The sequence below is a fragment of the Amia ocellicauda genome, chromosome 15 (genome assembly GCF_036373705.1).
Source record: "Amia ocellicauda isolate fAmiCal2 chromosome 15, fAmiCal2.hap1, whole genome shotgun sequence".
In the NCBI taxonomy this organism is placed as follows: Eukaryota; Metazoa; Chordata; class Actinopteri; order Amiiformes; family Amiidae; genus Amia; species Amia ocellicauda.
This window is the reverse complement of record NC_089864.1, coordinates 8981044-9008504: the sequence shown is the minus strand read 5'-3', so window position 1 is coordinate 9008504 and position 27461 is coordinate 8981044. Positions and strand designations below refer to the sequence as shown.

The window sequence follows — 27461 nt, the reverse complement described above, 5'->3', positions numbered from 1 at the left end:
AAGTAAAACATACTACAAGCTACTGTAAAAACAAATATTAGATAAAATAGTTTGAAAACAGAAATAACAAAAACAAAAACAATTGCACAATTACGTATCATAAATGATATTATTTCGAATAGTTTGCCATACAAGTTATTAAACACAATAAGTGAAATACATTATTATTATTATTATTATTATTATTACAAAATGAATATGTGAAATGAGTTAATTATGTGTTCCTAACTAAACAAAACTGATATCTTTGACATCATACATACATCAATAAACATATGCAGACACAGAACTCCTTTACATTCACAAGTAATTCCTTGAATTGTTTTGCTGATCTGACTTAAAATAAAGCATGACTTCCCCACCGGCGGCTGAGTGGGATCCCCCCAGTCCTGTCAATATCACATCTCATCACATCTCTCAACGAGCTCACTTCTATCAACAGTGCGAACAGGTACAGCTGTTTGCACGCTTTGGCAGTATTTACCCAAAGCTCTGGTGAATACATTTTAACTTTTCACAAATCCCCAAATACATACAACACTGATCATGCAACACGACTGCGGCCGGATTAGGCAGCAGACAAGAACTTGGAAACAACTTTGCGCCCTGACACCACATGCAAAACGTGAAACATAAAGGCTCGTTTCTCCTCGCACAGTTTTGTCCTGAAGATACCCTTGCTTCTGAAGTCAAGTGCCCCTTTTCCCCCTCTCTCTCCCCCTCTCTCTCCCTCTCTCCCTCCCTCTCTCCCGGGGGATGCAGTCCTGCACGGCAGCCGGCTCCGGCGCTCAGGTCTGCGGTCTGAGGGACCCTGCAGCTCCGCTCGCTGCTGCCGGAATCCGGAAATGATGAAAAATGGTTCAGAGGGAGAAAAAAAAAAGACTCAAACTGGTTTTTTTTGGGGGGGTGAAATGGGAAAAAGTGGCCGAATGCAGTGAAGGAAGTGATCTTCCCAAATCCCAGAGAGCGGGGGGGGAAGACGAGAAAAGAAGAGATTTGATGAGGTGCAGAAACATGAGCTCAAGAGGCTGATGAAGTTGCAGTAAAGAAAGAAAATGGGGATAATAAGACGGACTTGAACTTGGAGAGGAGTTGACATGTTGGAAAGGTACTTACGCATGTTTATAAAAGTTATAAACATTTACCCAGAGCCGTCGTTTAATAGTGTCTACTCATGCGTCTTCCTTTTCGATTATTTAGAGATTTCCTTCTTATTATAGTTTTTTAACTTTTTCAGAAGTTGTGGACGGCTGTAACTTGTATACAGTTTGCGCACTTTTTTTGCAGCAATATGAGTACATGTCGGTCGGGGCTTTGACAGCAGGATACACTGTAGCATCTCGGTGCGACACTGTAACTGTAATATCATGTGTTTTTGTCAGGGTCGGAGAGTGACATTGTTGCGAGGTTTTCCCTTGACCAGGAGCAGAGAGCTGGCCCATGTCCCAGGAGACAGACTCGCTTTCCCCGCCGCAAGGGCCTGCAGGGCCGGGGAAGAAGCAGGAGAGAGCCCCGCTGCTCTCACACACCCCGGGTAAGACCCCCTCAGCACCACCGCTGCGACACAAATCAGAATAATAATTATTATAATATGTATATTAGTCATGTATAATTAGTATAGTTTTTCCATTCTTAACTACAGCAAAGTCATAACTAAAATTAAAATGTGTAAGAACTTGTGTTTATTAAAAACATATGTAATGTACATTTACTTTTGTATTTAAACCTGTTTCTGTACTGAGAGAGCAAGGGCAGAAAATAAACTGTTTCATAACAATATAGGAATTACTATATTCATTCATAAGATTTACACAAGATTAACACAATTGTAAAGCTCTATAAGGTGGAATTATTGTATTATTATTATTATTATTATTATTATTATTATTATTATTATTATTATATTGCAGTTACATGTGTGTGTATTTTTAAACCTCTGACTCAGTGTCTGACTCATTTTTTTTTTCATAATATTTGGAATTGAGATTTGATTTTTTTCCCTCTATTCATGCCCATGACAGCTCAGGCCTATATTGTGTTTTGCAGTGACGATCTGATGCAAAGTTCATTTGCTGAGGCTATAGTCAACATTTTTGTCTTAATGCAGCTGTGGCTTGTTTGACTAACTCTTTATGGAGCTTTATACAATGGGGTTTCTATAAGTCTGATAAGTTATTTAGAAATCTCCTTTATTTACCCAGAAATAATTCGTTTGTATACACGTATTTGGAGAGGTTTGGTCTCTTCCTTTGCGTTTGAGAGATGTTTCTCATGGCTTTAGTCTGTCAGGTCTGTTTATAAGACAGTGTGCTCCATGGTTTTAGCCCATGACCTTCAGACCTGTTCTGACTCTTGATTTCTTCAAGAACACAACTGGTTTTCTCAAAGCTCCTGAACAGGTTCTCAGAAGTGATATTAATGTGGTTTTCTGGATGTACAGTACTTATAAACAGACATTAGGCATAATAATGTTTTCATTATTTCTAAATAAAAATTGAAGGAACGCCTCGGTGCCTATTAGAAGCGACCACAGCCAATTATAGTTTTTAATTAACTTGCTAGTTGCCTTTAAGATTATCTTATGTAAAATAAGCTTGTCCCCATTTTTTAATCAGCTACTGAACCATTAACCATTCTATTTATACCGAGCATCATTACAGCACTGTCAAAAAATAGTAAAGTAGGACAAAATAAGCAATCATTAGTACTGGTGGCAAATGGATTTTTACAGGACCTTCAAAGGTTCACAGTTGAGAGTGGTTATTCCTTTCAAAAAACTGTACATGTTTTGTGAACAGACCAATTTGTATTCAACAGTAATCGCCAAACACACTAGATAGGCTACATCATATAGACCCTACTTGTATTTTAGCATTAGTGTGGATTAGTTTCTCCAGAAGTCACAGCAGAAAAGTACAGGTTCAGTACAACCCTGGTAAATATTTGTTTTTTGCTTTTGTGTTCAAGAATGCAACACAGAAATGCACACATTTATTAAATGTTAGTAAAAATAATAAAAAGTAAACTTATATTAAATCATCACATAGTTACCTTTAAAAAAAAAAAAAATATATATATATATATATATATATATATATATATATATATATATATATATATACAAAGTAAAAACAAACAAAAACCCTTCCTGGTCATAAATAAGTATTTTGTTCAGTTGTATATATTTAACAATATCTAATTTTTGAAGGTCATAATTTATTTTGTTCTGTTGCTGTAGGGGAAAGCACGAAGAGAAAGAAACAACAGAAATAAAATGATATGGCAGCTTGTCAAATGTTATGAAATGGATCTGTTTCCATTACAGCATTCTCGTTTAAAATACAAATTAGACGCTTATTTGGCAGATGTTTTTATGTTTTTATAAAGAACAGCACACTCTGTTGACATCAATAAGTTCAAGTTTGAGCTCATAGTGGAGAACATATGTAATGATGATGCCAGTTAATATGCTTGATCATGCTGAAGAGGACACTGTTCAAGTGGTTTTCATCGAGTGAACAGGCATTGTGGATCTACTGAGCCTTTTTTCCAGTGTTCAGTTCAGGGTTGTTGATCTCTTAAGCATAATGCCGTTTTCATTAGCATTAGCTGAGATTAATTATTTGTATGTGACATGTAACAGCAGAAGTCACAGGCAAAACAATCAAACTGAAAAGAATGACTCGAATTGGGAAGTACAAATCTGTACCCTATTGCGGTTTAATTTATTCTTAGAATCCGCTTTATTACTACTTATAATTCAAAACGTGATAACTTAGTAATTTATGATTCCCGGGTGGGTCAATGTCAGCCGGGTGGTCTGGTCCTTAGACTACGATCTGTCAAAACAGCTTTTATTGATCTGAGTTTTTGTTATTGTTTTTTTGTTTTAATGCTGCAATCTGTGCTGTACCTGGATACGTGTGTAGAAAATATCACACCCTGCAGGCACATACTTTTGTTAAGTCCAGAATAAGCATCTCTCCAGATTTATATGGCATTTTCCCAATTATTTGTGTTCCTTATTAGGTAAGATAGGCGCTAACCTCCTCCTTGTTTTGCTGAATTTCATGATTGTCGCACATGGACACGCATGTCTTACTGTCTCTTTTGATTAACTTACCGCCTAAATCTAAAATCTGAAACTTTACCTTAGTGTAAAGGTGTGTATCATAGTGTCTCTTTCAGTTTCCATGCAAGTTTGCTTAGAGTGCATTGTTCAGACCTCCAGACTCGCACACACTGGCTCCTGGCATGTTCAGAAAGCTCACCTGCAGTCATGTTCTCCAACAAGTTCTTACAAGCAGTTAATGATGTAAGAGTGGCATTATGAACTACTTAACTAATTCTTTATTAATCTTTGGTGTGTTGGTCATGAAATCTGAGGTAACGTGAATTTAAGTCTTGAAAACCGCAGCAGCTACTGTCGTATTAGACTGCAGACGGTCCCGATTTCAGAGACCTGTTCGGCTTTGGAAGAAAGGTTAGTGTTATGAATGCCGGTTGCCGCGTCCACCCATCAATTCCCTTGGAAGCTGCTGAATAAAGCAGACTTGTTTCTCTGTAAATCTCCAACTTTCTGGAAGTATATTAGGGGAGATTGCGCAAACTTTCTGGAAGCCAAGCAAGAGGTTTTCTGTAATCTGATGCCTGTAATCTGGGGAGTACAGAAACTTTAACATATAAACCTTGCCTGTCGAAGATGGTGATGATGAAGCAGTGGCTATATTGTTACACAGCGTCCAGCTTCATGGGCTTAAGTGGAAACTTCTTGAGCAAATGACACATCTTTCAAAGCATTGAATTAGTAGGAATAACGCAGCAGGTGTAGCTGAAACAATACCCAAGTGTGGCAATGTCTCTCTGAAATGGCCTATTGGATTCCAATGTAGAAAGGCAGGTACATACAAAAAAAGTACTGATAAATATACTGTTTTACTGAATTGATTTAATGTAAGTGTGGATTTATCTAACTGTGTTTAATCTAACTGTATTTACATAGTAGTGCTTACCAAGATAATGAGTACAGTGACTGTTTTCTTACATATTTAAAACTTACTGCAGCAATATAAACACAACACATGGATTTAAAGGTATATTTGTCTACGGGCGATTGCACTGTGCCAGGCTTTACCTTCATACTTGACTAATTGTGAAGGCTTCTATTTTTACAATTTATAGGCTTGGCTTGTAGATGGGTCCATAGCCAGGGGCTCAATGAAAATGTTGTGCTAGCATTCCTCGCAGTATTTGTGCTTGCAGAAAACATTCTCCCTTGATTTTGTTTCTGTTAGGACCCTAATTTTTTTAAATTGTTATACCCCCTATACATCTTTGTTTGTTACTTCTTAAGTGCGGTAACACGTGTGTGTAATCTGGAAGAGCATTTGACTTGCTCTGTGTATTCAAATTTAAGTAATCTGCAGATATTTAACAATTGTACTCACATTAGCACTAGATCCTCTTGACACGACTTGCATTATCTGTGTTCTGAGTGCTCATGTAAAATACAATTAAATAGAGGAAATCTGACAAGAAAATTTGTTTGGTAACGTGTGAACTTTTAGCTTCAAAACTCAGAAGTGGTGCAGCAGGGTCTTTTCATGACAATTGTCTCTAAAACTATGTATAGACCATAATTAATACATATAGATTCCCAGAAAGATCCGTAGTCATGACTCTTTTGTTCAGAAATGTAATACCGTGGCAATTACTTGTGAAGTCATATACATTTATATAAATATCCAAAAGGCTTCCTTCTGTATTAATGCAATATCCCCCTCTGCACCCCCATGATATGGTTAGCTTCTCTACACACACTTTTATTTTAGATCAGAAACAAGCAACATTAAGCTTTTCTTTTGTATTCCCCCCCTCTTGGATACACATCTTCACAAATAGCTTTTTATCCTTCTGAAGTATTAACACAGCAATGTGACATGAACACATGATGACAAAAGTCACATAGTTAGATTTACATTTGTGTTTAGTTGTTGAATTTCATATTAACATCGCATCCCTGACACTCTTCTATTGTGTCTTGTGTCTAGATTGCTGTGACAGTCCGAATGGCCCAGCGGACCAGAGGGAAAAGGCAAAAATACTGTCTCAAAGAGAGCAGCTCCCAGAAGGGCGAGGCCAGATGATGGAGGGCAATTCCACAAATTCTGAACTCATTAGAAGTAAGTACGGACTAAGTCACGGCTACAGAGGTGTGGGGTTTCTTCTTTCCAACCAATGCCATCGGAGATCCTATAAACACTTTGCTGATGCCCAGTCTGGTGAGAGTAGAGTGTCTCAATGAAGCGATGTGTTCAGAAAGGCCACTGTCAGGACATAGGCTTCATGAGAACCAAGGGCAAGCAGTCTCTCTGGGGTATGATGTACTGTACGCAACTGCACACAGATATTAGATTCTGTGCGACTTAAGTGAAGATACGTCGGTATATAAATTGATTGTGTTTTATTTTCTCCAAGAATTTCTCTTTAATATACATAAAACTAGGACATCCAAATCTATGTCCTTTGAGATCAGAGCATATCAATTATGCACCGTCTCACTGAAAGGCTTTGATCATGCTCAACTTTAGTATTATTTACATCTGCACTTGAAAATCAAATTTTACCCTGTATTAAAGTTTTATTGGACCTTGATTAATATTTTTGGTGTATTTCATCTCTCATTTATAGGCGGTTTATTCAAATATTAAAATATTTAGTGCTAAGCCACGACCAACATCTAAGTAAACTTTGTTAAAAATAATTTTCGCTACTTGTGCGATTCACAGTCTTTCTCATGATAAAATATTAATTAAAAATTGATTTAATATTTTGTATTTAGATAGTGTTTTTTTGTGTTATGCTGCTGAAATGTATTCAGCTGTAAGGGCAACCCATTCTGTGTGTTTTTCTCCTCAATCATAGTTTAAAATGAATGTTTTTTTGGAGTGGATTATTACAGTGTTCTATCAACATCAGCATTTATTCTGAAGGTCATAATTGTTTCTGTATACCTTTTAAAAAGACTAAACATGGTTATCATGTATTACAGTGCTAGCCTGCTATCTAAACAACCTGTATCAACTTAACAGTTTACATAATTACTGTGGATAAAGGACCGGATTTTATAAGTATTCCACTAACTTATTCAAAATTTGCCCTTTATCTTAATTGCTACCACTAGCTGACTATATTTCAATTATCTTCATTCAAGTGTACGATAAAGTCTGACATAAACCAGTACTTTCTCATACTGTACAGATTAAGTTGAATTTAAAAAATAGAAGAAAGGAGGGATGTCCTTTTGTGTCTCTTCTACTATTTATACAACTGATATCATAAAATGTGCCTTATCTTAAACATATCAAGAATGACTGAGAGTGTTTTAACTTTGAAATGCATTAAAGTAATATGTGTGAGATGTACATAACTGTAAGCCTGTGAAAGTGTGGCTACACAAGTACAACTGTGTTAATATCTGTGACACTAAACCAAAAACAAACAGAATAAAATGGTCTCAATCTGCTGAATTTTAGAATCCCCCAAAATTCTAACCACTCTAATGGTTCAGTTTTCAGCTGATCTGTGGTGAAAACAGAAAATTGAAAGATAGGACTGCCTGTTTTCCTGTCTGTAAGCTGTCCCTACGTGCCTTTAAATGGGTAATTAGCATTGTTAACCCATGTCCCGTGCCCACTTCTCAGATATCTGATGACAAATCATGCATTTATTCGTAATTACTGCATAATTAAAAAGACACGTTTTAAGCTGCAGTCAGGTGATACAGAGCAAAGCACCTGTTAGTTTTTGAGGGCAAATTTCATTAGCAGAGTTGAATTAAAACCCAAACTCGACTTAATATTCTGCAATTGTTTAAGAATATCCTTGGAGTTTGTAAGGATGCAATTTTTTGCATCTACATGTCAAATATTTTTCAGGAACTTTTTGGATTTTAAAGGATGTACTATAGGTAGAATGGTGCACAGATTCTTCCTCTGTATGGTTGATTCAGACAGAATATGTTTTAGCACTAATTGGGCTTTTGAACTTTGGAAAGTGCCTTTACTCTGTGTTGAAAATCCTTCAAGCATCAGATTTGCAGCTTCCTAAGAGGACAAGCCTCATAATATATTTACAGAAAAATGGTGCATGATATAAAAATTAAAATAGGTTATATTTGGTAGAAATGCAAGATTACATAAAAAATGACAATTTTACAACTGGACAAAAAGATGAGGTGGAAGAAATAGAAATAAGATTTGATACAAAATCAACTTACTTTTGGAAAACTGCAATAATTTAGGAAATAAAATGCATATTTTTGCAGCCCTGATGCATCTGCCAGTCAGGTATAAGACAGAGTAGTATTTTGATCCAGCTGTGCCAGGAGTAATTTGGCTGTTCATATTGAAGAGGTGCCTGTTTCTGCACTGTATATCTACTGTTATTTATTGCATAGTTGTTCCTATATCATATACCTTACTGGTCAGACACATTTTACAGTTTATTTTAATGTATATGGCATTAGCAAGTTAATTCCTTAAAGATGTTACCTGCTAACCCCCCCCCCCCCATTGTTCTTTGTAGAAGACCAACCTAACTTCTACCAGAACGCTTTGTATTTGTAGTGTATGTTTCCTATTATACCATGCACAATCTTTATTTCGTCTCGGAAGCCAGATTGTGCAAGTTATTGACAGCTGTGACGGATCTGGAATAGAGTAAAGACTACACTGAAGTGCAGTCAACACGTTGTTGAAATCTGCACTATATACCTGGCGGAAGTGATCCAACAGGAACACAGCTCGGGTTTCAGTACCTACATGAAACCTGTGCTTCTCCCTGAAGTAATTTGTGGTATCTAGCAATAGCAAGAGATTGCTTCAGCCGCATACTTTTTACATGATTGTTTTTATTTGACACAAGAGCTCTTTGTTTCCAAGTTGAAACTTTTCCACTGTCAGTTCCATTTTTAGATTTTTTTTTTTTCTACCAATGTCATGCTGTGGGCTATATTTCTAAATAATCAGCACTTCCCAGACGTGTTCTTTAAAGCAAGAACAAATGTGTGGTATTGAATCCTAACTGCACTAAAGGTATTGATGATTATGGAAAGGGCAGTGTAAGCCACACTTACATCCCCAGCGTCTGCATTGTGAATCTAACTATTTTGTTCACCAAAAGGAACGAGAAGGCAAATGGAGATTATTAAGGTTTAAACAGTTACAGATTGTTCCCGGCTCTTAAAGGGCAAGAAGGATGATGATTTTTTTCCTGTAAAAGTGGTGCAACAGTATTTTCCATTTGAAATAACAATAGCAGAAAACACCAGAACACAAGAGAGAGGCAACCCATAAACAAAATATAAACCAGGCTTTAATTAATATTACAGTTAATAAGTTTAATGTATTGCATTTTGGTGACAAAATATAGGCTACATATAGGATTTCATCAGGTTTACAATTGCCTGCAGGGGAGCGGATTTGGAAAATACGGTATCCAGTAACAATGTGAGGTTAAAAAACACACTTGAGTGGATGATATTTAATAGAATGGAAACAAATAACAGGCAAAAGGTGTGAACTGCTATATATATCTTACTTGTGTAGGAAAAACAAAGGAAAAGGTAAAATAAAATGGAATAGGTGGCAAGCATGATAAGCAGACACTCCCGCTGATATTTACAGTTCAACTTGAAAGCCTTTGTAAATTATATAGAAATAAAATATACACGTTCATAGCTCAGGGCACCGTGGATTTGAGAATATACGCTGAGGATTTACACTATGAAATAAGAAATGATTAATACTTGTGCTCATGTTTGGCTTTGTTTGCTCCCTGGGTAAGCATGTGGTTTACTTATTCATTGTAATTTGGTTAAGTCGGCAGTGAAAACACAGATTCAATTAATTTCCTTTCAGTTCTGTTTTTATCCAAGGAATGCATTGCAGTTATCCCGCTGGTACTGGAAAAAAAATAAAAAAATAAAATCAAGCAATGGCAGGTACCTACAGGAAGCATTCTTGCTGTAATGGCAGTTCAGCCACTTGATCACCACATTATTCACTGAATTGTTGAATACTTTTAAGTGCTCTTCTGACTAGTAAAGACTGTGCTAAAGAAAATATATTTTTATCTTTGGAAATTCTGAAGCATTAAGGTCAAGTGATGTCGGCTTGTACTTTGCAAATTATATTAAGCTGGCCCTCGTATAACACTGACTGAGATTGTTCCTTTAATTTTGAAACCTGAAGGTTGTTCAGTTCGATGTTCAGTGAAGTGACCTTTTGGAGAGCAATCTATACAGTTTGAAAGAATGTTGGGGTGTTTTTAACTATTTAATGGTAAGGCTTGTCTTTTGGCCATCGTTGCACAACATGATGGCGGTCTTTTTGGGGAGATGTATTTTAATGTCTACACATAATGATGGAATGCGGTGTATACAAATATAATCTTCAGCAGTCGAATTTGTAGAGTGACCTGTAGCAATTGAATTGGTGCATTTTTAGAACAAGGGCAGCCTTTGGCAGCAACATGTGGTACCATTCATCGAGGAGTCGTGGCAAATTCCTGTGGGGGTTCTGATCTGAAGGAGACATCTGGGAAGAGATGTCCTATACATCATGACTAGAGAGAATTTGGAGAAGGTCGGCCATGACGTGCAGGGTGTCATCTTGGAAAATAACCCAACATGATAACCCAACACTGTAGTGTAGAACGATCGTGATATGATCCTGGTAAAAGCGGAGATCAGTGTAGCCAGTCATTGGGAGGACGAGCCATATTGAACAGAAGGAACTATGGCGATAGGATGATAAAATTCTCCCATGCCGACACACACTTGTCTGTCTGTCTCACAAGTGTAGCCTGAACCTTGTCCCGTCTGAGAACGTTGCGTGTGACCATGGTCCATCACTTATTTAGTTTACACCAGTGTCTGGGAGTCATGGGAAGCACAGTGTTTGGTTAATGATCTCTTAGATATGTGGTGTGATGGCAATTTTTAAGTTTGTCTCGATGTGGTCCCCAGTGGCCTATTGCAGTTGTGTAGCATTTTGCTATCTGTCATGCAGTACCCTAGTTACCAGCAGACAATCCTGACAGCGGTCGGCGCATCTTGAATATCCGCTATGGGGTAAATGAGTGGCATTTCCAGTTTGTGGGAATGGGGGGGCCCATTATCATCTGATGCCTGATTGTGCTGAGTGGCTGTATACCATTACAGTTAAAGTGTGTTGTATCCCCAGTGGTATGGTCAGCTATGTTAAAAACAAATGAATAAAGAGAGAGTGATTTGATGAAAATGTTGCATGCAGCTGCCATCGTTTGAGCCTTCAGCAAAGCTTCATACATGCATGTGTGCACAGTCCACAGACATCAGAGGAACAGAGGTAGTGACTAGTTATTGTTAGGTTACTGCTCGATAATCTTTATGAATCTATGAAAACCATTCGCTGCTCTACATTAATGTTTTAATTTACTGGAATATATTGAGCACTCTGGTGGCATAGTCATAAGATTATTAATGAATCTCTGTGACTTGAATCAACATGTTCTATATTTCCAAAATCCCTGAACATAAGTGAGAAAGCTTGTGTTTTCGTGAAATAGTGTTGTGACCAAAAATGATTTTGACTTTGTGGGAAAAAGTTTTATTTTTTTATTTTTGAAAACCGAAAGGCTACTTAGGCAGCATTTCGCACATAAGGTCCTAAAACATTCCAAGAAAACTATTGGAAAAGAAACTTAATTAAATTATATTATCATACTGTTTTGAGTATCCAGTTCTTTGTGAATAAATTTAGTTGTAGACGATGCTGAGAAGGAATTGGAATTGATTTGTGTCGTGCAAGAGCTTAATGTCTATTTTTAATCTTTAGACCCCTGGTACCACTGAAATCATCTGTTAAAACTAAGAGACCATTAAGAACTGAAGGAGTAATTTTGAAGTGATTACTTAGCAGTAGGCCATAGAATCATAAACTGTATAAATAGGGTGAAATGCTAGTACAGGGGTTGATTAAAATGGCAATTGTAATTCTACTTCTGGTAATTATTTTCTCATTTTGTTGTTATAGATCTATTTTATATAAAGTTTTCAGGCATGTTATTAACATTTTCAAAGGTATTTCAGCATGAAAACATAGTGATTTTGGATTGCAATTTTTTTTTTTTCCCCAGAATTAAAAAAAATATACTATGTGTTTCTGTCCTGTAATGAGTACGAGTCAAACAATTTAATTGCCATGTCTTCAGTGAAAATATTGAGTGCAATGAAATACATTGCAATTAGATAATTAAAGCTCACTGGGTGCCCACCATTGAAATACTGATATGTGTGCAATTTATATAGTTTAGTTTGTTAACATTCATAAAAAATAAACATAAACGGTTCTCTGTCACTAATTCCAGTTAACAGCAACTCCATTGTTAATGTGTTTCCCATAACATGTTTGAAAATGCCCAATGATGTGAAGAGTGAGGAAAATATTGTTCGGTCTCTTTCATTCTGATTCCTAGTTTCCTATCTTTGCACCCCTGAAGATGTAATCATCTCCTCTCTGAAACTGTGGTACCGGCATTGATAAGGAAAATGCCAGTATGTCTCATGAGTACAGTATCAATTATTGGGAAGTCACAGCCCAATGCTTTTGTTGATTCCTGAATACAAGGTTTTGATACCAGGCAATGCCCTGTTTAAGCCCCAGCTTTACCACAGACTCACGGTGCACCACACAAGTAAGCACCTGTTGCTGACTATTAAAGACAAAAAACGTTAGCATATTAGAAAATGTTAACGGTTAAATTAAGGCTTGATAGGTCAGTCTGTGAGTAGCGCTGATCAGTGGAGGGTGAGTGGGGACCTCAGGGTTTCCTCACTCGGCTATGGGGAGGCCCATGTGGAAAGGTCCTGGATGAACTTAAACACAGGACTGGTTACAGAAACTGGGAATGTCCACATCTCGCTGGACTGAAACCACAAGGAAACACACAGCTGTTAAAGTTACTTTCCCTTCTCTGGGAATTTATATCATGGCCCAAATGATATTTGCACATAAAGTAAGAGTGTGAAAATGACCCATCCTTGCAGAATACATGTCAGATGAGTTTATAACCTGTAATCCATATTATACAGCAGTTTAATTGGTATGGATGGGCAAAGACGTAAAGCTTTACATTTGAAAGTTGGCACCTGCCTCCTTGTGTAACGCTGTGCATTGCTATTTGTAAACATAGCAGTAGAGACAGTTTTGTTTTTAACGTTAAAAGGAAAAGTCACAACAGCTTTTGTGTTGGGAGGTAAAGGTCTACACCCGCTTGAACTTTTTTCATATTTTGTTGTCAGTGCCTCAAGACTTTCAAGCATTTAAAATAGGATTTTTCCACTTATGTATGCACAATACTCCACACTGTTAAAGGGGAAAAAGGTTTTATTGTGAAAAATATTGTGCCAAACGATTTGGCAATATTTGACCATTCTTCTTTACAAGACTGTTCAAGCCCTTGGGGAGTGTTTATGGACAGCAGTCATACCACACATTTCTGATTGAAGTGGGAGCTCTGACTGGATCACTCGAGGACATTTTTGTTCCTTAGCTACTCCAGTGTAGTTGTGGCTGTGTGCTTCAGGTCATTGTCAGGTTGAAAGGTGAACTTCTGTCCCAGTTTTAGCATTCTTGTATAGGGCAGCAGATTTTCCTCAAGGACATTTCTATACTTTGCTCCATTCATTTTCCCTTCTATACTGACAATAACATAATAACATGATGCTGCACCACCATGCATCACAGTAGGGATAGTGTTCTTTGACTGATGCAATGTGTTGGGTTAGCGTCCAACAAAACACTTTGTATTTTGACCAAATAGTTCAATTTTAGTTTAGTCAGACGCCAACGTTTTTTCCCACATGGCTACAGAGTCCCCTCAGTGTTTTTTATTGTATGCTTCAGATGGGATTCACTGTGGGCTTTTCTGAGTACCATACCAGCCAGATTTGTGAAGTGCTTGCGATATTGTCACATGCACACTTTCACCAGCCTTGGCCATAAACGCCTGTAGCTCTTGGTAGCTAAGATGAAGAATGAAGACATGGAGATTTAATGCTATAGAAAAAGTGTCATTCATTTGATACATTCATTATGTTACCTTAATAGTATTTACCCATCCCTATTAATCCATAGCAAATCTGTCATTGTGTTCATGTTGTTTGTATTTGCCCCCTACTTTTGTAATCCAAAGAATATGACTATGTAAATGGTTTGCATTTGTCCGTTTCATTAAAAATAAATTACTACTCATTGTATATTATTATATTATGAGGTATTATTAATCACGCAAATTTTCTGTTTTCAAATCAAAATGTAATTGATGATATTACTTAAAATGCTAAAAGGTTGAGGTCATAAAAATCAAGCTTCGTGTTTCAAGTTTGCTTCTTCACTGTAAAATGTAATTAACCTGAACTGGGAAGTCCAAAGGGGTTATTTTTTCCACTCAATCAGCAGCAAAATTGCCAAATTTGAAATTAGTAAATCCCAGCAGCCCTACATTCTTTGTCATTGTTATCAAGAGAAAGATTTGCTTAGAATATTAATAGCCCTCTTGTGTGTCAGATCTTCGCAGAAGGTTGCATTTAAAGAACCAAATTTAAATGATTGTCATAAAGAATTAAAAGTATGCCGTGGCATGTATAACAGAGCAATACTGACTGCAAATTTATTGCCTGAAAAATAGGAGGAAAATAAGATGTGAACCTTTGGATTTATTTGAAATGAAATCTTAAACAATATCATCAGAAGGGCTAGAGGTAAGATGATGGAGTTAAAACGGACCTGTCATGTAACATCACCCTCTGTGATACCGGGCTTTATCAAACGAGACAATTCAGTTCGGCCGATATGCACAGATGACCTGTGGTAGTCTATAATAAACACCACTCATCCTGGCTGGTAATTAAGCACAGTTGTAAGTGTTCTTCCTTGATGAAAATGTCTTTGGTATAACTTTTTGTTGAGAAAAATTACATCAATACCAAAATAACATCTTTGGGCCAGGATGCATGGGTTTCAGACAGCAGGTGGCATTTACACTCTCAATAGGACTCTTGCTTCTGATGGTAATATAGATCTTCCACACATTCCTTACTTAAATCACTGTTCTGCATGTTTAGCCACAGTTATTTTCATACGGGGTATGACCTATACAGATAAATAAGATCTAATCAGATTGGTTGTGTAAGTGGACTGCTACAGTGCTACAGTGACACTCTGAGCCTGTTCACAGCTCACAAATGTCTTTGTCAAAGAGTTGGAAGGTCATATATTAAATCAGTTATTATACGTAGAAACACAAAGACCCTATGGTGAAGTCTGTTTCATAATTTATTTTTTTTCTCTCCGTATAATTTCCATTTATGCGTCTGCAACTATAAACACTGATCTTGAGATAGTCTTAATAAAAGAGAAGCGTGGATTTCACTTTGAGTTGAGACCAGCAATCATGCCGTTGCTGTTTGTTAGCAGGAGAAACATCACCTTAGGGTGTTTAAAGGACAAAGACAATTCTCCTAGTAGGTTGTTGCATATTCACACATTTGCATTCCAACAAGACAGATAAACCAGGCAAGGATTAAAGACGTTTTTATATTAAAAAAAACAAGAAACCAAACCGACGAACCACAAGCCAAAGACCATAAACTGACCCAGTTTGACAATAGAGACAGGCTTTAGTAAACACCGGCACATGCAAGTATGGATCGTGTTGAAACTTGGTTAGACACCGCATATCCTGAAAGGACAGTGCTCTCAATTACAGAGATATGTTTTGCCTTATATAACAGTATATTTAGATTAGATTAAGGTCTGGTCTCAGGTGTGATATGTATGTTTTACTCACTAATAACATGGGCAATTCATTAGACAAGTCTTGCCGGGGGAATGTGTAATAGGTAGAACGAGTTTTACTTTACCTAGCTTTAAGTCATTAACAAGATGCATGTGCAGAGCTGCCGAAGGATTTGCATTCACCTATGGTATTATTACAGATGGGAAATTTAACCAAGATACCCAGTTTGTGCAAGGCCTCCAAGAAACACGTATTTAGTAAGTGTGGGTAGGTGTTGTTAAATAAAATCTGGTTTCTGGAGGTCTGCTTAAATGTTTAAATCCACTTGTGGATAATGCTTACATGATTTGACGTTTTCAGTTGATGCTGGATATTATACATTCATGCACACGTGGAAAAGAGAAATGCAAAATTACGTTTTTTGTACTTTTGTGGAGCACTTAAGAAACATCCAAGAAGCAGAGCAATGTAGAGATCTTTTATGATATGTATCTGTTTTATATAAGTATATAATATATACACACATAAGTTTACACAAATGCCACAGGGAGTTTACATGCAATGTTTGTAACTCCTGAAGTGATGACGCACGTGCACATTTGGAAACTAAAAACATTTATAGTTTATGTACAGTGAGGGAAAAAAGTATTTGATCCCCTGCTGATTTTGTACGTTTGCCCACTGACAAAGAAATTATCAGTCTATAATTTTAATGGTAGGTGTATTTTAACAGTGAGAGACAGAATAACAACAAAAAAATCCAGAAAAACGCATTTAAAAAAAGTTATACATTGATTTGCATGTTAATGAGTGAAATAAGTATTTGACCCCTTCGACTTAGTACTTGGTGGCAAAACCCTTGTTGGCAATCACAGAGGTCAGACGTTTCTTGTAGTTGGCCACCAGGTTTGCACACATCTCAGGAGGGATTTTGTCCCACTCCTCTTTGCAGATCCTCTCCAAGTCATTAAGGTTTCGAGGCTGACGTTTGGCAACTCGAACCTTCAGCTCCCTCCACAGATTTTCTATGGGATTAAGGTCTGGAGGCTGGCTAGGCCACTCAAGGACCTTAATGTGCTTCTTCTTGAGCCACTCCTTTGTTGCCTTGGCTGTGTGTTTTGGGTCATTGTCATGCTGGAATACCCATCCACGACCCATTTTCAATGCCCTGGCTGAGGGAAGGAGGTTCTCACCCAAGATTTGACGGTACATGGCCCCGTCCATCGTCCCTTTGATGCGGTGCAGTTGTCCTGTCCCCTTAGCAGAAAAACACCCCCAAAGCATAATGTTTCCACCTCCATGTTTGACGGTGGGGATGGTGTTCTTGGGGTCATTCCTCCTCCTCCAAACACAGCGAGTTGAGTTGATGCTAAAGAGCTTGATTTTGGTCTCATCTGACCACAACACTTTCACCCAGTTCTCCTCTGAATCATTCAGATGTTCATTGGCAAACTTCAGATGGGCCTCTACATGTGCTTTCTTGAGCAGGGGGACCTTGCGGGCGCTGCAGGATTTCAGTCCTTCACGGCGTAGTGTGTTACCAATTGTTTTCTTGGTGACTATGGTCCCAGCTGCCTTGAGATCATTAACAAGATCCTCCCGTGTAGTTCTGGGCTGATTCCTCACTGTTCTCATGATCATTGAAACTCCACGAAGTGAGATCTTGCATGGAGCCCCAGACCGAGGGAGACTGACAGTTATTTTGTGTTTCTTCCATTTTCGAATAATCGCACCAACTGTTGTCACCTTCTCACCAAGCTGCTTGGCGATGGTCATGTAGCCCATTCCAGCCTTGTGTAGGTCTACAATCTTGTCCCTGACATCCTTGGACAGCTCTTTGGTCTTGGCCATGGTGGAGAGTTTGGAATCTGATTGATTGATTGCTTCTGTGGACAGGTGTGTTTTATACAGGTAACGAGCTGAGATTAGGAGCACTCCCTTTAAGAGAGTCTCGGCTCGTTACCTGTATAAAAGACTCCTGGGAGCCAGAAATCTTGCTGATTGATAGGGGATCAAATACTTATTTCCCTCATTAACATGCAAATCAATTTATACATTTTTTGAAATGCGTTTTTCTTGATTTTTTTTGCTGTTATTCTGTCTCTCACTGTTAAAATACACCTACCATTAAAATTATAGACTGATCATTTCTTTGTCAGTGGGCAAATGTACAAAATCAGCAGGGGATCAAATACGTTTTTCCCCTCAATGTACTTGGGAGTGTTTTTCTGTTCTGAACCTTTTACCACTTTGAGATTATATCTTTTGAAAAATAAACTGATTGTGATTTGTGTATATATCCAGGATCCTATCATAAACTGGAAATGTATTGTAATTGTGGAGTCACCACAGATACTGTGTCAGTACGCTTCATAAGGAAACATGGGCGAGGAGGCTTTAATTAACAGGAAAGGACAGATTCAAGAGCTGCAATGGGTTGTAATGTACCTGTGGTGCAAGTATCATATGTTTCATTTGGTTACCTAACCAAACAGTGTATTCTTTTCTTCAGTTGTTTAATGTACATTTGGACACTATAGAAGAATAACATATATCTCTGTCGTGTCATTTTAGAAAAATAGTGTGTTTTGGGGAACACTTTTGAAGGATTAATAAATAAGCTAACATAAATCAGCAGTTGCAAAAACACCTAAGAGAGCATAAAACTACACAGCACAATTGACAGACAAACTGCTGCTCTAAGGGTCCTGAGGGTTTGTACGTTCTTGAGAGAACAGGGTTGTGAACATGAGGAGCTCAGTTACACTTTGCCCATTGAAACCCTGTGGACGACTGTCTGTGGGATCCAGGTCTTGGCACCACCTTGTGCCATGGCACCTCAGGTTTGAACTTCCATCACAGGCAGGACTCTGAGCGACTGCGCCACACAGTTCAGACTAGCAACAAAGCCGCTACTCCTAGAGATGAGTCCCAAAGAGTAGGGGATTTCTTCAGTGTGGAGAAACCAGGGGAGTGATGTCAGAGAAACACAGCACCATTACAAACATATGCAGATGGTTTGTCTTCAGAGCCGCAGTAATCAAAGTGGCTGCATGGAGATGTTGGAAGTGTGCCTTCTGCTGTGGTGTAGCGTCTGATTGAGTGCCATTCAGGAAGTTCTGTTTCCCGTTCTCTGATGTGGGGGGGGGACACGAAATAGTGACTCAACTGCCCGCGATAACTTCCAGAAAAGACATTCACAAGGCAAACACAGTATGTAAGGCTCAACTTCCTATAATACCCATTGCGTTAGCGAGTTATTCTAGGTTAACCTTACAAACTGTTGTTCTGATTTTCAAATTTTTTTTTTATTTTTTTTTTTTTACAAATTTGTGTTTCTGATTTTAAAGAGTTGGGTCCAATAAAATGAATAAAAACTGGTGCAATCGTGTGGAATTTTATATCAAAGAATAAGGAATATGGAGGTAGAAATTGTATTAAATCATGTAAAACTGAAACAATCAGAACCCCTACCTTCAAGTTGCAAACACTGGAAACACAGTGATGAACATACAAACAAATAACAATTAACAATTTGATTAAAAGTGAGAAACATTAAAGAGTATTTATAACTATACATTACCTAGAACCTAGACATTTACATTTCTATTAATGGATACCTGTGCATAGAATATAATATTATACTTAGTTTATTTTCTGTTTAATTGGCAGTAGCTGAAATCTGTCACTCCGTTGTTAAGATGTTCTCTTGTGATGTAATTTGACGGTATAAGAAAGTAAATGTTCAATGTTTAATCATGGCGTGTTGGTTATCACACATCTGCTGGTTATGTATGTTATATTGTTGCATGTATATGTTAAGTCGGGGATGGTAAACATGTTTGTTTGTTTTTTTCATTTCCATTATTCATTTGCACAGTCTTGTACCATAACCACACTAATTATACACAAATCTACAGATGGAGAGTTTCAGAAATGCATCTGTTACCTTGATGCAGCTGCTTGGTCCCTGTGTGGGGTATTCAGTGAAGGCTGGTGACAAATGGCAATTATACTTGTGTGTTCTTCATGAATCCATCAAATACTGGCCTTTTGAAAATGCTCCCAAGATATTTGAGCCTGTCAGACACTGTGCTGGGGACCAAATTGGGATGCCACTTATAAGGCGCTTGGCAGTCAAGGAACACTCACACCCTAACCCCACTCCATATATTATTCCTCATTTATTTGAAGACAATGCTTTGTATGTTTCAGAAATAATTGCGCCCGCTTAAAGAAATAAAATATTTTTCTTAGGGATACCTGCGCTGTAGAATAGTTTTAAATGCAGATAATTTCAGACACACTGAAGGTCACACCTCGATGTAAGCTCAGTGCGCAACACTGACATATACTGGAGTTACTACATAGTGCTGTGATGAACCACAATCTTGAAATTTTCCGTCCGTATTTCTTAAAATTGGCTATTAACGTGTCGTGTTCTATTTCTGTAAAACATGTTGTTTACTTTTAAAAGTACAGAAATCCATGGCCCTGCCTCAATAAAAGAAACCCCCTGAATATGCTGTTAGAATTGTGTATTTATGCTTAACCAAAGATGGAAAATTAAAGATGGAAAAAAAAAGTGTTAGTAGATGAAGCCTCCTCTACCAACAGCATGGACCCCCATAACTGGGTTAGACACGGGATGAAAATGAAATTGAAATAGTGAAGTAGTTTAAATTTTCCAATCGCTGTGATGGTTCCCTTCAGGGAGGTTATGCAGCTATGAATTGGTAATCGCGACTGACAGGGAAGGTGTTCTGTGGGGTTCAAGCCTGGGCTCCGAGGCCACCATTAAAAAAGATGAATGCTGTTTTGTCACACATAGACTCCAGGAAGATGCTGCCAGATGTCATTAATCCACCACTGACTGCCATTAAGCAGAAACGGGCACAAAGCTCCCACCCCAGAGCCCTGAGTGCAGTCTGAACAACACGTGGGGACGTCTTTTGTTCATCACGATTACGTATTTCTAGAGTTTGTTTTGGCGCATTTTTCTTTTGGGGAAGGAAATATACTTTTCATATGATATATGGGAAATAAATGTAACATATGCACACAAAAAAGTTAATGCATATTTCCTTTTGATCACATCTTGACCATTTCTATATAATTGCCAGTCTTGATTCTCCCTTCAGCTCTACCCTTTGCTACTGTTTTACTTCTTAGCATATCCTTAATTGCATATATGAAAGATTAAACCTTTGAAAATGTATCTGAACATTCAACAACATACATATGAACTTGATCCAATCTCCAAAGGAATCTGTATGTAAGTATGTGTCTATTGGAATTTATCTTCCTCAAGCCCTGGTGTCACAGGATGCAGAAAAGTGAATGCAAGTACAATACAGAGTAATACGTTTTTCAGATTTGTTAGCTTGCTTTGTACGTGAACCGCTGTTTGAGGCTGTCAGACGCCTTCGAAAACGGAACCACTGCTTATATTTTTGTGAGATTTATGTGGTGGTTTTCTAATAACTATTTATATTTTCTAAATTGAAAGCTTGACTTACTAGAACAGGAAAGGTAATCATTCTGCCAGCCTATTTTGGCTTGTCTTTTATAGATGGTTCTCTGACCTCGATATAAAAATAAACTGTTTTATAGCAAAACGCGTTTTGGGTAATTGCTTTTATAGACAAGTGTCTTTGTCATCTCACTGCACTATAGAAGCCGAAGTAATGCAGGAATAGATCTCCAAAGCTAGGATGCAATATGTTGGAGTAATAAGTAGTGCTGCGATGTGAGCTGCTCCACAGCTGTAGTTCCTCTGATCGTGCATTGCCACATAATAAAGGCTGTACTTTTGATTGTATGCATTTTATAAAAAAAAAACAGAACAGAACTGCCGTGTGTTTACTGTGGTTTACATTTGAACTTGTGGGACTATAGGATTCTGGGAAAATAAATCACAGAAAAGCAACCATTCACAATAGTGGATGTGAACCAGCCCAGAGTTAAGAAAGATGGGCCAGTTCTATTCCATTCCAGACTTTTGTCCTTAATTAATCTTTTAAATTAATTCAAGACAATTCTGGCTGGATGAAAAGGGCCAAGGTAACCCATTTACAACACCTCCCTGTGTTGGATGGCTTTGTGCAATGGAAACCAGTGGAAACAAGTCATCAAGTACCGGTACTGTAGTTTGAGATTAACAAATAGGTTATGATTTAATCTGGACCACTGTGTGGGTAGATGTGCAGGCTGTCACCATTTCACTTCCTTCTGCTGTTGTCCAACATAAAACATGCACTGCTGGTGATGTTTCCCTTTACTAGAACCAGACCTTCCATAGCATATCACTGGATGACTGGCTTGTCCCTTCCCTTGTGGTAGCTTGGAGTATTTGTGCTGTTAGTAGCAGCATTGAACCTTAGTGGTAAAACTAAGATATTCTGTTTATTGCACGCTATGTTTTATCATGGCATAAACAGCATATAGCACATTCGTTGCCTTTCTTATTGAATAAGTAATACTTAGAGAAACAAAGACAATGAATGTATTATGTTGGTAAAACTAATTGTTTGCTGTTTACATAAAGGGCTTCACTGAAAATAATAACATACGGTCTACAATTATTTATAAATTAATGCTCTTTTTTATACAAAATAATAGATCTGCAGCATTTGTTTGTGTTGCATTGTTTCATATTCTTGTCAGATGCCGCGGGTGATGTGTTGTTAAAAAACTTGGGCTTTTCTTGTTCTCTGTAATTGCGTTTGTTGGTGTGTACGCGCACTGTGTGGTGCGGTGTGACTGTCTGATTTGAAAAGTTCAGATATCTTACAAAACGATACTTTCATAAGAGATGATCTGTCAAAAAATTTGTAGGTGCTTATTATTGTGGGTTATTATGCGCTGCAAAATGCAGAGTTTGTAAAAAAAAAAAAAAAAAAAAAAAAAAAAAAAAAAATCTTGAATATACAGACAAAAAAAATGAATAATTCAGAACTCATAACTTCTACGTTTCACTGTTCCTTTTATAATGCAGATGGAACATAACGTAGAGTTCCCAGAAGAGCTGAATGTGCACAAGTTACACTTCTGAAAATGCCACTGTTCCATTTTATCAGATGGTCTGCGGTTGACTTTTCAGAGCTGTCACATATGTAAAGATTGTACGAATAAGGGACTTTCGGTTCCATGAAAAGGGAGCATCATTACGCGAGAGTGCTTTTAACTCACCTGCACGCTGCATATGTGTAGACGCTGTACAACCTGCCTTCTGTTTCCTGTAATGGTTAAACAGGAGAACAAAGGATATTGAGAGATCATGTATTTTAAAGAAGCCCTACTTGGATATTATGCAGCATTCTTAGTACAAGCTCTTACAAAACTGTCCAGTTAAAGTAGTTATTAATATTATGATTCCTTGCATTATTCATTATTATTTGCAGAATTATTCATAAAAATAAAACAGTGGTGTGCATTTAAAACAGAATAATTGGAAGACTGGGTAATGATAGAAAGACAAGGAATAAGAGAGAAAACATTTATTTCATTTTTTTTCCCTCCTGTTTCATATGTTTACTTAAATTGAGGACATTGAAACAAAAGCACAGGATTCCATTGCATTCAGGTTGAAGATTAAAACTTAATTCGCTGTTAAATATATATATATATATATATATATATATATATATATATATATATATACACTCACCTAAAGGATTATTAGGAACACCATACTAATACTGTGTTTGACCCCCTTTCGCCTTCAGAACTGCCTTAATTCTACGTGGCATTGATTCAACAAGGTGCTGAAAGCATTCTTTAGAAATGTTGGCCCATATTGATAGGATATCATCTTGCAGTTGTTGGAGATTTGTGGGATGCACATCCAGGGCACGAAGCTCCCGTTCCACCACATCCCAAAGATGCTCTATTGGGTTGAGATCTGGTGACTGTGGGGGCCAGTTTAGTACAGTGGACTCATTGTCATGTTCAAGAAACCAATTTGAAATGATTCGACCTTTGTGACATGGTGCATTATCCTGCTGGAAGTAGCCATCAGAGGATGGGTACATGGTGGTCATAAAGGGATGGACATGGTCAGAAACAATGCTCAGGTAGGCCGTGGCATTTAAACGATGCCCAATTGGCACTAAGGGGCCTAAAGTGTGCCAAGAAAACATCCCCCACACCATTACACCACCACCACCAGCCTGCACAGTGGTAACAAGGCATGATGGATCCATGTTCTCATTCTGTTTACGCCAAATTCTGACTCTACCATCTGAATGTCTCAACAGAAATCGAGACTCATCAGACCAGGCAACATTTTTCCAGTCTTCAACTGTCCAGTTTTGGTGAGCTTGTGCAAATTGTATCCTCTTTTTCCTATTTGTAGTGGAGATGAGTGGTACCCGGTGGGGTCTTCTGCTGTTGTAGCCCATCCGCCTCAAGGTTGTACGTGTTGTGGCTTCACAAATGCTTTGCTGCATACCTCGGTTGTAACGAGTGGTTATTTCAGTCAAAGTTGCTCTTCTATCAGCTTGAATCAGTCGGCCCATTCTCCTCTGACCTCTAGCATCAACAAGGCATTTTCGCCCACAGGACTGCCGCATACTGGATGTTTTTCCCTTTTCACACCATTCTTTGTAAACCCTAGAAATGGTTGTGCGTGAAAATCCCAGTAACTGAGCAGTGAGAGAGTGAAATACTCAGACCGGCCCGTCTGGCACCAACAACCATGCCACGCTCAAAATTGCTTAAATCACCTTTCTTTCCCATTCAGACATTCAGTTTGGAGTTCAGGAGATTGTCTTGACCAGGACCACACCCCTAAATGCATTGAAGCAACTGCCATGTGATTGGCTGGTTAGATAATTGCATTAATGAGAAATTGAACAGGTGTTCCTAATAATCCTTTAGGTGAGTGTATATATATATATATATACACTCACCTAAAGGATTATTAGGAACACCATACTAATACTGTGTTTGACCCCCTTTCGCCTTCAGAACTGCCTTAATTCTACGTGGCATTGATTCAACAAGGTGCTGAAGGCATTCTTTAGAAATGTTGGCCCATATTGATAGGATAGCATCTTGCAGTTGATGGAGATTTGTGGGATGCACATCCAGGGCACGAAGCTCCCATTCCACCACATCCCAAAGATGCTCTATTGGGTTGAGATCTGGTGACTGTGGGGGCCAGTTTAGTACAGTGAACTCATTGTCATGTTCAAGAAACCAATTTGAAATGATTCGACCTTTGTGACATGGTGCATTATCCTGCTGGAAGTAGCCATCAGAGGATGGGTACATGGTGGTCATAAAGGGATGGACATGGTCAGAAACAATGCTCAGGTAGGCCGTGGCATTTAAACGATGCCCAATTGGCACTAAGGGGCCTAAAGTGTGCCAAGAAAACATCCCCCACACCATTACACCACCAATTACCAGCCTGCACAGTGGTAACAAGGCATGATGGATCCATGTTCTCATTCTGTTTACACCAAATTCTGACTCTACCATCTGAATGTCTCAACAGAAATCGAGACTCATCAGACCAGGCAACATTTTTCCAGTCTTCAACTGTCCAATTTTGGTGAGCTTGTGCAAATTGTAGCCTCTTTTTCCTATTTGTAGTGGATATGAGTGGTACCCGGTGGGGTCTTCTGCTGTTGTAGCCCATCCGCCTCAAGGTTGTACGTGTTGTGGCTTCACAAATGCTTTGCTGCATACCTCGGTTGTAACGAGTGGTTATTTCAGTCAAAGTTGCTCTTCTATCAGCTTGAATCAGTCGGCCCATTCTCCTCTGACCTCTAGCATCAACAAAGCATTTTTGCCCACAGGACTGCCGCATACTGGATGTTTTTCCCTTTTCGCACCATTCTTTGTAAACCCTAGAAATGGTTGTGCGTGAAAATCCCAGTAACTGAGCAGATTGTAAAATACTCAGACCGGCCCGTCTGGCACCAACAACCATGCCACGCTCAAAATTGCTTAAATCACCTTTCTTTCCCATTCAGACATTCAGTTTGGAGTTCAGGAGATTGTCTTGACCAGGACCACACCCCTAAATGCATTGAAGCAACTGCCATGTGATTGGTTGGTTAGATAATTGCATTAATGAGAAATTGAACAGGTGTTCCTAATAATCCTTTAGGTGAGTGTATATATATATATATATATATATATATATATATATTACATACATTTGACTTCTTTCATCAATGATTAGTACAGGCTCATTGTGTGAGAATAACTTTATATTACATAATTTGGTTCTAATTGACGTATGAGTATCAGTCCAACTTGTCAGTGTTCTCACTTTATCATGCTGTTGAGTTTTTCAGTTTTCTTTTTGTGTCCAATCAGAACCGTTGTAAGTTCAGGATAAAATCACACATGACCATTATGTTACCGAAAATGTACTTAAGGAGGGATTCAACTTAAACTGTTTTTACACTTCCCACTGCAAAAATATGCTGCATTGTGCACCATCGGCCTTATATGAAAAGCAAGCTTGTAGGCCATATGGTTTCTAACTGTTGAACTTTGAGACAGGCGTGCCCTGACACACACTGACAAGCGGGACAGATGGTGTGCATCTGAAGCCCTTGTACAAAGATGCTTGTCATGAGAGTGTAATTCCAGTACTACCAAACCTCAAGACATCCCTATTTCCAGGACCTCGCATGCTTGCACGGAAAGTATCGTTGGCCCAAAATGTCTCTGGTATGTCTGTCATTTTGTAAGCCACAAGAGTTCCTACATCATGGTTTAATCCACTTTGAGACATATTTTTAGGCTTTGCGTAATGTCTTTGAGTATTTTAGGAGGATTGATTAGTTCTATAAAAGCATGTATACTAGTGAGTACAAGAAAAGCAGGTCATACGGTGCAGTTCAGCGTGTTCTCCGCTTCACACCTAGTGAGTTTTAAAAACCATGCCAACAGCCACAACATACAAAAGCACAATTATATTCGTACTGCCCCCCTTCAAAAGAATCAGTCATATTAGTCATATTATTTTGTTAATGTGCTCAAAACCATTTCAAGTGCTAAATGGCCGTTTTGTTTTCTTGATGTTGTAAGACGTTGGCCGGGAACACAAGGGCAGTTGCTCTCAAATGTCATATTGAAACAGCAGAGATATTCAACCCGGGAGTGGAAGCTGGCTGCTTTTGCACTGGTGCAGTAGTGGTGGTCACAATGTGGGCTGCCCCCTGAGGGGTCCGTGCCTGTGAGAATGCAGCCTGTGTCCAAAACCAACCTCTGTAAACGTTTTGTGGTTGCTGCTACTGCTTCTTTTGAAGTGGGTTGTGAGTTGTTTACTTCAGTCAGGCAGCAGGTTTTTGTTAGTTTGCTGGTATGTGCGTTTGTTTTGTTAAAATTGCCCATTGTGTACTCTTCAAATCCATTTCCAAGCAGTTTAATTGTTCAGCAACAAAAACTTGATTTAAGTTGCTACATTCTAAAATTCTGCATTCTTTTTATGTGTAAAGAAATAAAACTCCTTCACTGTCAGAGCCGGTCTCTTAAAGTGGTATTTACCTAACAATGTGCTTTTCGTGGTACACTAAAACTCATATTGTGTTTTTTTAACCCCAAATCAGTGCTGTGGTCATATCAGTAAATATGTTTTTAAATTTATGTTCCCA

General features: G+C 38.2%; 1 protein-coding gene across 1 annotated transcript in view; it reads left to right on the top strand.

Moving 5' to 3' along the window:
* Positions 1-812: 812 nt before the first annotated feature.
* The window catches only part of mdfic (MyoD family inhibitor domain containing), a 34980-nt gene continuing 8331 nt past the window's right edge, over positions 813-27461 (top strand). The window contains exons 1-3 of the mRNA XM_066723771.1: positions 813-1108; positions 1383-1534; positions 6051-6182. Of these exons, the coding sequence (XP_066579868.1) occupies positions 1441-1534; positions 6051-6182 (226 nt within the window). The 5' untranslated portion in view covers positions 813-1108; positions 1383-1440. The remainder of the gene's footprint in view (positions 1109-1382; positions 1535-6050; positions 6183-27461) is intronic.